The sequence below is a fragment of the Mobula hypostoma genome, chromosome 7 (assembly GCF_963921235.1).
Source record: "Mobula hypostoma chromosome 7, sMobHyp1.1, whole genome shotgun sequence".
Lineage (NCBI taxonomy): Eukaryota > Metazoa > Chordata > Chondrichthyes > Myliobatiformes > Myliobatidae > Mobula > Mobula hypostoma.
In genome coordinates, this window is record NC_086103.1 from 186,713,091 (window position 1) to 186,727,292 (window position 14,202).

Here is a 14,202-nt window from a genome sequence, read left to right on the forward strand (position 1 = left end):
AATCTGTTTTCCTGTTCTTGCCACCAAAGTGGATAACTTTACATTTATCCACATTAAATTGCATCTGCCATGAATTTGCCCACTCATCTAACCTATCCAAGTCACCCTGCATCCTCTTAGCATCCTCCTCACAGCTAACACTGCTGCCCAGCTTCGTGTCATCAGCAAACTTGGAGATGCTGCATTTAATTCCCTCATCTAAGTCATTAATATATATTGTAAACAACTGGGGTCCCAGCACTGAGCCTTGCGGTACCCCACTAGTCACTGCCTGCCACTCTGAAAAGGTCCTGTTTATTCCCACTCTTTGCTTCCTGTCTGCCAACCAATTCTCCATCCACATCAATACCTTACCCCCAATACCGTGTGCTTTAAGTTTGCACACTAATCTCCTGTGTCAAAAACCTTTTGAAAATCCAAATATACCACATCCACTGGTTCTCCCCTATCCACTCTACTAGTTACATCCTCAAAAAATTCTGAGATTCGTCAGACATGATTTTCCTTTCACAAATCCATGCTGACTTTGTCCGATGATTTCACCGCTTTCCAAATGTGCTGTTATCACATCTTTGATAACTGACTCCAGCAGTTTCCCCACCACCAATGTTAGGCTAACCGGTCTATAATTCCCCGGTTTCTCTCTCCCTCCTTTTTTAAAAAGCGGGGTTACATTAGCCACCCTCCAATCCTCAGGAACTAGTCCAGAATCTAAAGAGTTTAGAAAAATTATCACCAATGCATCCACTATTTCTTGGGCTACTTCCTTAAGCACTCTGGGATGCAGAGCATCTGGCCCTGGGGATTTATCTGCCTTTAATCCCTTCAATTTACCTAACACCACTTCCCTACTAACATGTATTTCCCTCAGTTCCTCCATCTCACTAGACCTTTGGTCCCCTACTATTTCCATAATACTATATTTAGTAATACTATATACTACTATATCTTTAGACCATAGGATATAGGAGCAGAATTAGGCCATTTGACCCATTGAGTCTGCCCTGCCATTTCATCATGGCTGATCCATTTTCCTCTCAGCCCCAATCTCTTACCTTCTTCCCATATCCTTTCATGCCCTGACCAATCAAGAATCTATCAACCTGCCTTAAATATACATAGAGACTTGGCCTCCACAGCTGCCAAAGAATTCCACAGATTCACCACTCTTTGGCTAAAGAAATTCCTCATCTCCCCCGTTCTAAAAGGACGCACCTCTATTATGAGACAGTGTCCTCTTGTCTTAGACTCTCCCACCATAGGAAACATCCTCTCCACATCCACTCTATCAAGGCCTTTCACTATTTGATAAGTTTCAATGGGGCATGCCTCATTCTTTTGAATTCTAGTGGATACAGGCCCAGAGCCATCAAATGCTCTTCATATGACAAGCTGTTCAATCCTGGAATCATTTTTGTGAACCTCCTTTGAACCCTCTCCAGTTTCAGCACATCCTTTGTAAAATAAGGGGCCCAAAACTGCTCACAATACTCCAAGTGAGGCTCTTAGACCCTATCTACCTGTGACACCACTTTCAATGAATTATGTACCTGTGTTCCCTGATCCATTTGTTCTATCACACTCCTCAGTGACATACTGTTCACTGTGCAAGACCTACCCTGGTTGGTACTACTGAAGTGCAAAACTTCACACTTGTCTGCATTAAATTCCATCTGCCATTTTTCAGCTCATTTTTCCAGCTGGTGCAGATCCCTCTGCAAGCCATGACAGCCTTCCTCACTGTCCACTACACCCTCAATCTTGATGTTATCCACTAATTTGCTGATCCAGTTAACCACGTTTTTATCCAGATCACCCTGACACAGTAGTGTAAAGAAAGCAGCTCTCTCTCAATGTCGCAAAAACAAAGGAGCTGGTTGTGGACTACAGGAGGAATGGAGATAGGCTAACCCCTACAAACATCAATGGATCTGGGGTTGAGAGGGTGAACAGCTTTAAGTTCTTCGGCATACACATCACCAAGGACCTCACATAGTCTGTACATACGGGCTGTGCGGTGAAAAAAGCCCAACAGCACCTCTCTCACCTCAGACAGTTGAAGAAATTTTGCACGAGTCCCCAAATCCTAAGAACTTTCTACAGGGGCACAATTGAGAGCATCCTGAAAGGCTGCATCACTGGCTGGTATGAGAACTGTACTTCCCTCAATCACAGGACTCTGCAGAGAGTGGTGCGGACAGCCCAGCACATCTGTAGATGTGAACTTCCCATCCTTCAGGACATTTACAAAGACAGGTGTGTAAAATGCTGAAGGAACTCAGCAGGCTAGGCAGCATCTATGGGGAAAAAAGTACAGCTGATGTTTCGGGCTGAAACCTTTCAGCAGGACTGGAGAGAAAAGGCTGAGGAGTAGAGGCATTCCAGGACAGCTTCTTCCACCAGGCCATCAGACTGATTAATTCACGCTGACACAACTATATTTCTATGTTGTATTGACTGTCCCGTTGTACATACACTTTATTACAAAATACTATAAATTGCACATTCAGACAGAGATGTAACATACAGATTTTTACTCCTCATGTATGTGAAGGATGTAAGAAATAAGTCAATTCAATTCAATTCAGATCATTGATCTAGATGACAAACAACAAAGGACCCAGCACCGATCCCTGTGACACATTACTATTTACAGTCCTTCAGTCTCTCTGGCTTCTCCCACAAAGCTAATGTCCAATCCAATTTACTACCTCATCCTGAATGCTGAGCGACTGAACCTTCCTGATCAGCCTCCCATGCAGAACCTTGTCAAATGCCTCACTAAAGTCTAAGCAGACAACATCTATTGCCTTGCCTTCATCCCCTTTCCTGATAACTTCCTCAAAAAAACTTTGTAAGATTAGTTATACATGACCTACCATGCACAAAGCCATGCTGACTATCCTAGATCAGTCAAGAGAAAATCTGCAGATGCTGGAAATCTAAGCAACACACACAAAATGCTGGAGGAACTCAGCAGGCCAGGCAGCGTTTATGGAAAAACTTAAAGGAAAGGTTCTTGGCCCAAAACGTCAACTGTACTTTTTTTTCCATAGATGCTGCCTGGCCTGCTGAGTTCCTCCAGCATTTTGTGCGTGATCCTAAATCAGTCTATATCTATCCAAACACTTATATATCTGGACCCCTAGAATACCTTCCAATAACTTTCCTACACTGATGTCAGACTCACCGGCCTGAAATGTCTTGGTTTATGTTTAGACCATTTTTTAAACAGCAGAACAACATTGGTTATCCTTCAATTCTCTGGTACCTCTCCTGTTGTTAAGGATGTTTTAAATGTCTTTGCTAGGGCCCTGGCAATTTCTGCACTTGTCTCCCATAGGGTCTGAGGGAACAGCTTGTCAGAACGTGAGGATTTATCCACCCTGATTTGCCTCGGGGTGGCAAACACCTCCTCTTCTGTAATCTGAAAAGTTGATACCACTTTGCCTCTAGACACTGCATCGGTCTCCTGAGTAAATACAGATGCAAAAAAATTGTTCCCCATCTGTTTTGGCTCCACACATGGATTAGCATTCAGGTCTTTCAGGGGGACCAACTTTGTCCCTTGCAATCTTTTTGTTCTTAACAAATCTGTAGAATCCCTTAGGCTACATTAACAAATTTTACAACACATGCCAGTGATAATAAAACAGATTCTGATTCTCCTTCACCTTGTCTGCTAGAGCAAATTCATGTCTTCTTTTAGCCTTCCCAATTCCTTTTTTAAGTGTTCTCTTGCATTTCTTATACCTCATAAGCACCTCATTTGTTCCTACCTGCCTATACCTGCTATGCACCTCCTTTTTTCTCTTAACCAATGCCACACTATCTCTTGAAAACCAAGGTTCCCTACTAAGGTGTTTCACTTGATAGATTTATAGGAAATTATGAGGAGTTTAGATAGGTTAAATGGCAGCAGGCTTTTCCCACTGGGGTTGGGTGGGATTATAACTAGAGGTTAAGGGTGAAAGGTGAAATGTTTAAGAACATCTTCACTAAGGGTGTGTGGAACGAGCTGTTAACAGAAGTGGTGATGGGGGTTCGATTTCAAAGTTTAAAAGAAATTGGATAGGTACATGGATGGGAGGGATGTGGAGGGTTATGGTCCAGGTGCAGGTCAGTGGGACTGGGCAGATTATGGACTAGGGGGGCTGAAGGATCTGTTTCTGTGCTGTAGTTCTATGACTAGGACATTGTGTTGTTTACTTTTCACCTGTGCTGCACACATGTACCCACACTCAGAGACTCATGACCAGTTTCTACCCTCCGCCTTCTGATTTCTGAACGGTTTATGAACACCAGCTTTCTTTATGCACTAATTGTTCTTCTATAGATCCTTGTTATAATTTATAATAATTCTGGTCTTGCACTGTACTCCTGCCGCTAACAACAAACCTCAGAACCGTGATAATAAACCTGATGGTGACAAGGTTTTCACTGTATCTTGGTACATATAACAATAACTAACCAATTCCATGTCTGTTGCTTTTGATTACCTCTCTCCTGTAATCCCAGGGTGGATGTGATCTCATATCTACCTGGTGTTGTCTGGAAGCTAGCCTGGGGCAGTCAGGGCTGTGGAAATGAAGAGAAGATTGAGGGCAACATTTTAGCCGCAGGGATATCCTGGGCCATCTGCTCTGTTTCAAGGGCTGTTCCCCTCTCCTGGGAGCAGAAACGGTGAGGAGGAGGGGGAAAATGTGAGAGAGATGGTGACGGAAATCAAACAGTAGCCCGGGAGAATTAGGAAATGAGCAGGTGGAATAACCAGTGCCAACACAGAAAATGTGGACAGTGAGTGAGCATTCGGAGAAACACAAGATTCTGCAGAAGCTGGAAATGCAGAATAACACGCACCCAAAACTCTGGAGGAACTCAGCAGGCCAGGCAGCATCTATGGAAATGAATAAACAGTCAAGCTTTTGGACTGAAACCCTTCTTCAGGACTGGAAAGAAAGTAGGTGAGACGGAAGGCGGGTAGAAGGATGAAGTGAGCCGCTGGAAGGTGATAGATGGAAGAGACCTGATAGGAGAATCGACCATGGGAGAGAGGAAGAGAGGAGAGGAACCAGGGGGAGGTGAGAAGGAGTGACAGCGGAACAGAAAAGGGAATGGAAAGAGCAAGGAGGAGGAGAAATGAGTGGAAGTTGGGGAAATTAATGTCTATACCATCAGTTTGGAGGTTATCCATACGGAATATAAGGAGTTTCTCCTTCTACCTGAGAGTGGCCTTATGGTGGCTGTTGAGGAGTCCATGGACAATAATCGGAATGGGAATGCGAGGTTGAAATGGGCGGCCACCGGGATATCTTGCCTTCTGCGGCGGACGGAGCGAAGGTGCTCGCCTTTCGAAAGTGCGTCGGACAGTGGGTTGAAGAATTGGCCAAATCACATTCCTCATGCCAAGGGAGAGGGAGATTCGCGGCTGCCGGCTTTCTGTGCGAGCAGAGAGCTGACGCTAGGCGGCAGGCTCGGACCGTGATCGGAGCATCATCACTCCCGAGAAGCGGTGATGGGCGACTGAGAGCCACAGGACGCCAAAAATCACAGGGAGAGAACTCGCCGCTTTACAGTTGAACAATTTATTGCTTCCATGCATTGCTGTTAGAGAGGTGGAAAGACGTACAGAAATTGAGGAATCTTACAGTTTGCTTTTACTCCATTTTACAAATATTGCCTTTTCTTTCCTCGACAGTGACCCTCCTGTCTAGCTGTGGTACCATGCTGAGGACACCACTGGTGCAGCCAGCAACAAGACCCTGCACAAGCAGTCCCGGAAGGAGAGATCAGTCAGGGAGACGGTAGGAGGAAGCAAGAGACCTTCCCCTCCCAACACTCTCTTCCTTCCCCGGTGCACCACCTCCTCCCGAGGCAAAAAAACACATTTCTCCATCCTTCCCGGAATGCAGGGTTAATGACAGTGTGGAGGAACAGATCCCCTGTCAGATGTCCACCTCAACAGATCCCTCAAAGTTGCAGCACAAGTTGATTGTGTAGTTAAGAAAGCGTACGGTGTGTTGGCCTTCATTAGTTGGGGGACTGAATTCAAGAGCCGTGAGGTAATGTTGCGGCTCTATGAAACTCTGATTAGACCACACTTGGAATAATGTGTTCAGTTCCGGTCGCCTCATTATAGGAAGAATGTGGAAGCTTTAGAGAGGGCGCAGGGGAGACTTACCAGGATGCTGCCTGGAGTAGACAGTATGTCTTACGAGGAGAGGTTAATTAAGTTAGCGCTTTTATTTTTGGAATGGAGGATAAGGGATGACTTGATAGAGTACACGACGTGAACAGGCATAGAGAGTAGACAGCCTTTTCCCCGGGTGGCAAATGGCTAATAGGAGAGGACATCCATTTTAGGTGATTGGGTATAGAGGGGATGTCAGAGGTGGGTTGTTTTACTCAGAGAGTGGTGCAGAAGCAGATATGTTGGGGACATTTAAGAGACTCTTGGGCAGATGGATGAAAATAAAATGGAGGGTTATGTGGGAGAAGAGGGTCAGGCTGATCTTGGAGTAGGTTACAAGGTTGGCTCATCATCATGAACCAAAGGGTCTGTACTGCTCTGTATTCTATGGTCCTTATGCTCCCCAGGGTAAGACATTTGACCATTCCCACCCCTCTAAAGGATGTATTTGACAAATAGATGGAAAAAGGGACCGAGAAGGGCTGTGACTCTCTGGGCCCCATCCAAAGCCCGGGTGAAGGAAACAGGTCACACAAACCCTCCTGTCTAGCTGTGGTACCATGCTGAGGACACCACTGGTGCAGCCAGCAACAAGACCCTGCACAAGCAGTCCCGGAAGGAAAATAGGTCTCAGTCTACAGGGATCGGCATGCACCACCCACATACAGACTCTGTACATCCATTGTTGTCATTTACACTGTCCCATCACACACTCCCAGGGTCAGACAGTGAGTGAAGCTCCCTCCACACTGTCCCATCACACACTCCCGGGGTCAGACACAGAGTGAAGCTCCCTCCACACCATCCCATCACACTCCCGGGGTCAGACACAGAGTGAAACTCCCTCCACACTGTCCCATCACACACTCCCGGGGTCAGACACAGAGTGAAACTCCCTCCACACCATCCCATCACACACTCCCGGGGTCAGACACAGAGTGAAACTCCCTCCACACCATCCCATCACACACTCCCGGGGTCAGACACAGAGTGAAACTCCCTCCACACTGTCCCATCACACACTCCCGGGGTCAGACACAGAGTGAAACTCCCTCTACACCATCCCATCACACACTCCCGGGGTCAGACACAGAGTGAAACTCCCTCCACACTGTCCCATCACACACTCCCGGGTCAGACACACAGAGTGAAGCTCCCTCCACACACTCCCAGGGTCAGACACAGAGTGAAGCTCCCTCCACATGGTCCCATCACACACTCCCAGGGTCAGACACAGAGTGAAGCTCCCTCCACATGGTCCCATCACACACTCCCAGGGTCATTTAGTAAGTATCTTACATCAGTCTTCACTGTGAAAGATACAAATAGTATGCTGGGAGTTTGAGGGTGTCAGATGACAGAGGTGAACATAGTTGCTATATCGAGGGAGAAGGTGCTTGAGAAACTGAAAATTCTGAAGGTACGTAAGTCACCTGGCTCTGTTGGATTACACGCAGGCTTCTCAAAGAAGTAGCTGAAGAGATTGTGGTGGCCATTAGTAATGATCTTTCTAGAATCGCTAGGTTTTGGCATAGTTCCAGAGGATTGGAAAATTGCAAAAGTCACCCCACTCTTTAAGGAGGGAGGCAGAAAAAAGGAAATTATAGGCCAGTTAGTCTGACTTCAGTGGGTGGTAAGACATTGCAGTCCATTATTAAGGATGAAATTCCAGGGTACTTGGAGGCACATAATAAAATAGGCCAAGGGAAAATCTTAACTGACAGATCTGTTGGAATTCTTTGAGGAAATAACAAGTAGGATAGACAAAGGAGAGTCAGTGGATGTTGTATATTTGGACTTTCAAAATACATTGACTAGGTGGCACAGATGAGGCTGCTAAACAAGAGCTCATGGCATTACAGGAAAGATACCATGATGTTTAAAAGATTGGCTGGCAGGAGGCAAAGAGTGGGAATAAAGGGGGCCTTTTCTGGTTGTTTGCCAGCGACTAGTGGTGTGCCACAGGAGTTCAGTGATGGAACTTCTTTCCACGTTATATGCTTTGGATGATGGAACTGATGGACTTGTGCAGGTTTGTGGACAATACAAAGATAGGTGGTGTTCAGGAAACAGACTGTCTGCAGAAGGACTTAGACAGATTAGGAAAATGGGCAAAGAAGTGGCAGATTGAATAGTGTTGGGAAGTGTATGGTCCTGCACTTTAGTAGAAAGAATAAAACAGAGACTATTTTTTAAATGGGGAGCAAATTCAAAACTCAGAGGTGCAAAGGGACCCGGGAGTCCTACTGCAGGATTTCCTAAAGGTTAACTTGCCGGTTGAGTCTGTGGTGAGGAAGGCACATTCATTTCAAAAGAACTGGAATATAAAAGGATGTAATGCTGAACCTTTATAAGGCATTGGTCAGTCTACCCTTGGATATTTTGACAGCAGCTTTGGGCCCCTTATCTAAGAACGGATGTGCCGACATTGGAGAGGATCCAGATGCCATTCTCGAGAGGAATGAAAGGATTAATGTATGAGGACCGTTTGACATCTCCAGGCCTGTACTTGCTAGATTTTAGAAGAATGAGTGGGAATTTCATTGAAACCTTTCGACTATGGAAAGGCATAGATAAAGTGGGTATGCAGAGAATGCTCCTATCGTAGGGAGAGTACAGACTCAGCATAGCAGGACGCCTCTTTAACACAAAACAATCTGCAGATGCTGGGATCAAAGCAACACTCACAACACGCTGGAGGAACTCAGCAGGTCGGGCAGCATCCGTGGAAACATTGACTCATCATTTCCACGGGTGCTGCTCAACCTGCTGAGGACGCCTCTTTAGAATGGCGATGAGGAGGAATTTATTTAGCCAGGGAGTGGTGAATCTGTGGAATTCATTGCCACAGACAGCTGTGGAGGTTAAGTCACTGGGTATATTTAAAGTGGAAATTGATAGGTTCCTGATTAATGGGTTAAAGATAATAGATCAGCTGGGATGGGACAACAGAGCAGAATTGGTAGGCTGAAATGCATCATTCTGCTCCTAGGTCTTATGGTCAGGCAGTGAAGCTTGCTCCACACAGTCCCATCACAAAGTCACAGCGAAGCTCCCTATCCACTATCGAACCACACACTCCCGGGGTCAGACACAGAGTGAAGCTCCCTCCACACCGTCCCATCACACACTCCCGGGGTCAGACACAGAGAGAATCTCCCTCCACACCATCCCATCACACACTCCCAGGGTCAGACACAGAGTGAGTCTCCCTCCACACCATCCCATCACACACTCCCGGGATCAGACACACCATCTTGAACAGTAAATAAACACAAACGATATTGAGGGTTGGAGACCGTACTGGGTGTCAGAGGTGTGGGATGTGGGGGCGTCTCCATCGTCTGCTGTGGTGAGTGGGCTGCTATTGCAGAACATCTATGTGCACACGGTATGCTGACCGGTAAATATCATTCGCCATTGCTCAATAAAGATGTTCCTCTTTAAAAAAAGAATGAGATGGAGCAGTTGAACGTTGAGAAGGCAATTGTTTCATTTGTCTAGAAAATTACACACAGCATCAGTGAAGGGTTCCCGGCTCCTGGGCATGCCACACACAGGAGAGGTACACCGCAGGCAGGCTGCTGGCTGGCAGGGAGGTGCCCACACAGGTTGCTTTAACTTCACGAGAGCGCGCGCACACACACACTCACTCACACAGGAGAGGTACACTGTAGGCAGGTGCCCACACAGGTTGCTTTGACCACGAGAGTACACACACAGGCAGAAGAGGGCAAGGAAACAGCCTACAACAGAGTTAGTGAGCGGGCTCTGGGAGGGAGGGAGAGGGTGGACATCAGACAGAGGGTCTGTACTAGGAGGGTTCAGAGACAGAGGAAAGTCTGGTGTGGGGAAAGGGCGCCCAGTGGTGGTGAGCAGGAACAGGGGAAATATTATAGGTGGGGGTGAGGAGGATTCGGGCAGTCACTCAACTGGCCTGAGGACGGGAAGTGGTCTGGGTGGTGCGAGAGAGAGATGGGAAGAAACTGAGGGTGCTACTCGGCCACTGGGAGGGCTGGTCTTTGGTCATGTGGCGGCAAACACCATTAAACCCATGGCTGGACACATGCTCCCCCCTGGGTAACCCTGGCTTGCTCCTGGGGCAGATGAGGTGGGGGGGTGGTGGAGACAGACTTGGGACTGGACTGGGCAGTCAGCCTACTCGACAATCAGGAGCCCACGGTCTGGATTAGGAAGGGGTTGGGTCCTCTCAGCATGCAGTCTACACACACAGCATCTCGGCATGCAACGACAACAGGAAGCAATGCGTCACCCCCACCCCTGGCTCCAACAGAGCCTGACCACTGAATCCCCCAATCACCATCCCAACCACTCGTTACAAAGCAAAGACATTTAACAGATTTGGTATGTGAAAACACCAGCAGCTCTCCTTGTGACCGCGACTGGCCAGAGCACTGGAGCCGCCCAGAAAACATGCTGCACAAACACTCAAGAAACCACACAACACATATTGAAATGCTTAAGGTGCATTAGCAGAACCCTCGGAACGCACACACGCGGGATTCCCGGTTCGATTTCTGTGCAGTCCACTCCACTGGCAGATTATCCCACTTCTCTGCCTCTCCATTCAGAAGAGGAGTTGGCAGCCCGCAGCCGGCCTTGCACTGTCGATCCATCCGTCTCTTTGAGGTGTGTCTCGGGATTCAGTCACCGACAGGACGCTGAGCTGGCAGGGAGTCACCGCGTGGCCCAGAACCGAAGGCTTCCTGACAGCAGCAACGCTACACTGATTGTATCAGATCACACATGCAGCACAGACGTAGGCAGGCAGAAAGATAGACTCACACACTGGCTCTCAGCTTGTAGCCCTTCAAATGCAATGTCACGTCAGCGACAACGTTTGGGAGCCGTCAAGGCCCCATGTCGGGCAGCTCGCAACAAATCCAGAGCAAAGGTGGATCCGAGCCGGGGTGGGGCTCAGGCCCAGGCTCCCGTGGAGAACTCGCACCCTGGGCCACTGATGTTACCAGGATACAGTCCAAATAGTCCGGTTATTGGCAGAGGCTTCAAAAATAGATCAGTAAATCTTTCAACCACAAAGACCGAGTAACCCCTGGGGGAGAGTGTGAAGACGTGCAGGCATGGCATACGTTAGCCCAGGTAACAGCAGCATGGGTAGTGGGTGATGAGCAGGGTTAGAGACAGACAGAGCAATGGGGTGGGGATTAATGGTAGAGAGAGAATAACACTGTGGAGTGAGGGGTTAGAGAGAGATTAACACTGTGGAACGAGGGGTTAGAGAGAGATTAACACTGTGGAGTGAGGGGCTAGAGAGAGATTAACACTGTGGAGTGAGGGGTTAGAGAGAGATTAACACTGTGGAATGAGGGGTTAGAGAGAGATTAACACTGTGGAGTGAGGGGTTAGAGAGAGATTAACACTGTGGAGTGAGGGGTTAGAGAGGGAATAACGCTGGAGTAAGTGGTTAAAGAGGGAATAACACTCATTAATAGTGAGTGTGAGAGAGTGATGGTGTGGAGAGTGATGGTGTGGAGAGTGAGGGTGAGAGAGTGATAGTGCGGGGAGTGATGGTGAGAGAGTGACAGCACAGGGAATGGGGGTGAGAGAGTGACAGTGTGTATTACTGACAGTGACGGCTGGGTGAGCCAGTGGGTCCTATCCCTGATCTGGATTCAGTACAGCCTGAGGAGGTGTGAACATGGGGGTTTTGGCAGCCTCCAGCGCTGCTCATCAATCTGCACCTTTGAAACCAAACGTGACTGTGTGCAACTTCGGTGTGGAAAGCTGAGGATTGAGCAGGGCAGATCACTCCCCAACCCACCACATCCCACAGAGGACAGGAAAGCTGCTGACTCCAGGTAATCTGCCAGGTTACAGTCTAAAAAGCTTCTCCCTTGGTTACTCATCTTCAAACCTTAATCGAAGCTCCCAGAGGGGTGTTTTTTGCTTGTTTTTTTGCGGAAGCTTGCACGTGCATTACTGGTCTGATGCAGCTCAGGCTTTGGGCGGGTGGGTGGGGGGGGGTCACGGAGGGATGGACACTAGCACTGGAAGAGAATGCATGCAGCAAGATTGGGGGAGAGGGTGCGAGGGCCCACACAGCATGAAGCCCTCTCTGCTCTAGCCACCGGAATAGGAACACCAGTCTGTAAAATAAATAAGATTAAATAAAATCCACTCCCTGGGAACAGAGGCTGCTAACAAATCACTTTGGCCAGGGCCTGGGTGGAGAATGCGCCAAGATGGGGCCTCTCCCAGTTCAGATTCGGCCGGCTCACCACGCCTTCCCCGCCCGTCCTCGTCTACTTGTTCTTTTTCTTGAAGAGTTTGAAGCCAGGCTTCTTCTTGCCGGGGTTGGGCTCCGTTTCCTCACCGGTGGATGTACTGTCCTCCTCCATTGGGGATTTCCTGGAGGCCAGCTGCGGGATCTTGGTGATCTTGGCTCCATTCCGGCTGTCGGCGGCCGGGGCCTCGGGTTCAGTGGAGGTGGGGCTGAGGGAGCGCGAGGACTCGGATGGGCTGATGGCTGACCCCTCGGTCCCCCGGTGGATCTCACCCAGGCTGGCTGACTTTTCCAGACCTCGGCCGGGGTAGGGCGGCCGGCTGCCCATGGGACTGTCCGGGATGCTCTCGGAGTACATGCTGCTGAGCGAGTCACCCTGCTTGCTGCTGCCATTCGGGCTGGGAGTATTTAAGTCCAAGGCCGTGCTTGGTGAAGGGGTGATCTCCTCTGTCAGTTTCAGCAGGCAGGAAGGCTTGGACAGCATTGACCGTGACCCAGAGCTGTGTGGCAGGCTGCCCAGAGAGCTTGACAAAGCAGGAAGGCGCTGCAGATCACTGCACTGGGAAATGGAAGATTCTGAATCGGAGTGGTTTAAGTCCCTGTGGGAAGAGAATAGGAGGGTACATCAGGCCCAAGCACAACACCTTCCACGCCGCAACGCTAATTAACACCCGGAAGCAGAATGGCTTAAATCCCTGTGGGAAGAGAATGGGAGGGAGCATCTCCCATGACATGACACAAATGAAGTGTATGAGATACTCAGCACCCAGAACAGAGCAGAGGCGCACTGTCTGACCACTGACCATCTGTCAGGATGTCACTTCGGCCAACGGCCATGCTTCACCTTTTACTCAGCTGACCGGCTCAGCACTGTGCAGGGGGAAGGGAGGGTGTGTGAAGAAAGTGACCTCACACCTTGGGGAGTGTGACACAGACCGCTTCCCAAGCAGAGAGGACCTGGCACAGATAGTCATGTGTCAATCACAAATTCCTCAATTTTCTTAGAACAAATCCTCAAATCCTTACAATTCTTACTTAGGGATTATGAATGAATGCCAAGCCGTGTCTTCAAAGAACCTCTTCATTGCTTTGGGACATATGAATCCGAACCCTCCTTAAGGCACAAACCCAAACTGAAACTCGTCTGACCTGTGACAAACAACGTCCCGTGGGTCAGAGGTTCAGCGGGGAATGCTGCAGTAAACCATCCTCAGGCACGATGTATTCACTGTCATTTGGTGCCTCCCCACTCAGAACCATCAGAGCTCCCCCCCACACAGAACTATCAGAGCTTCCCCCCGACACACAAAACCATCAGAGCTCCCTCCCCCACACAGAACCATCAGAGCTCCCCCCCACACAGAACCATCAGAGCTTCCCCCCCACACAAAACTATCAGAGCTTCCCCCCCCACACAAAACCATCAGAGCTTCCCCCCCACACACAAAACCATCAGAGCTCCCTCCCCCACACAGAACCATCAGAGCTCCCCCCCCACACAGAACCATCAGAGCTCCCCCCCACAGAACCATCAGAGCTTCCCCCCCACACAGAACCATCAGAGCTTCCCCCCCACAGAACCATCAGAGCTCCCCCCCACACAGAACCATCAGAGCTTCCCCCCCACTCAAAACCATCAGAGCTCCCCCCCCACAGAACCATCAGAGCTTCCCCCCCACAGAACCATCAGAGCTTCCCCCCCACACAGAACCATCAGAGCTTCCCCCCCCACACAAAACCATCAGAG

At 48.8% G+C, this 14,202-nt stretch overlaps 1 protein-coding gene across 2 annotated transcripts in view; it reads right to left on the bottom strand.

The window, feature by feature from the left end:
* Positions 1-1,746: 1,746 nt before the first annotated feature.
* stim1b (stromal interaction molecule 1b) overlaps positions 1,747-14,202 on the bottom strand; it is a 227,240-nt gene continuing 214,784 nt past the window's right edge. For both annotated transcript variants that reach the window (XM_063054788.1, XM_063054787.1), the window contains one exon: positions 1,747-13,054. In XM_063054788.1, coding sequence (XP_062910858.1) covers positions 12,475-13,054 — 580 coding nt within the window. In that variant the 3' untranslated portion in view covers positions 1,747-12,474. The remainder of the gene's footprint in view (positions 13,055-14,202) is intronic.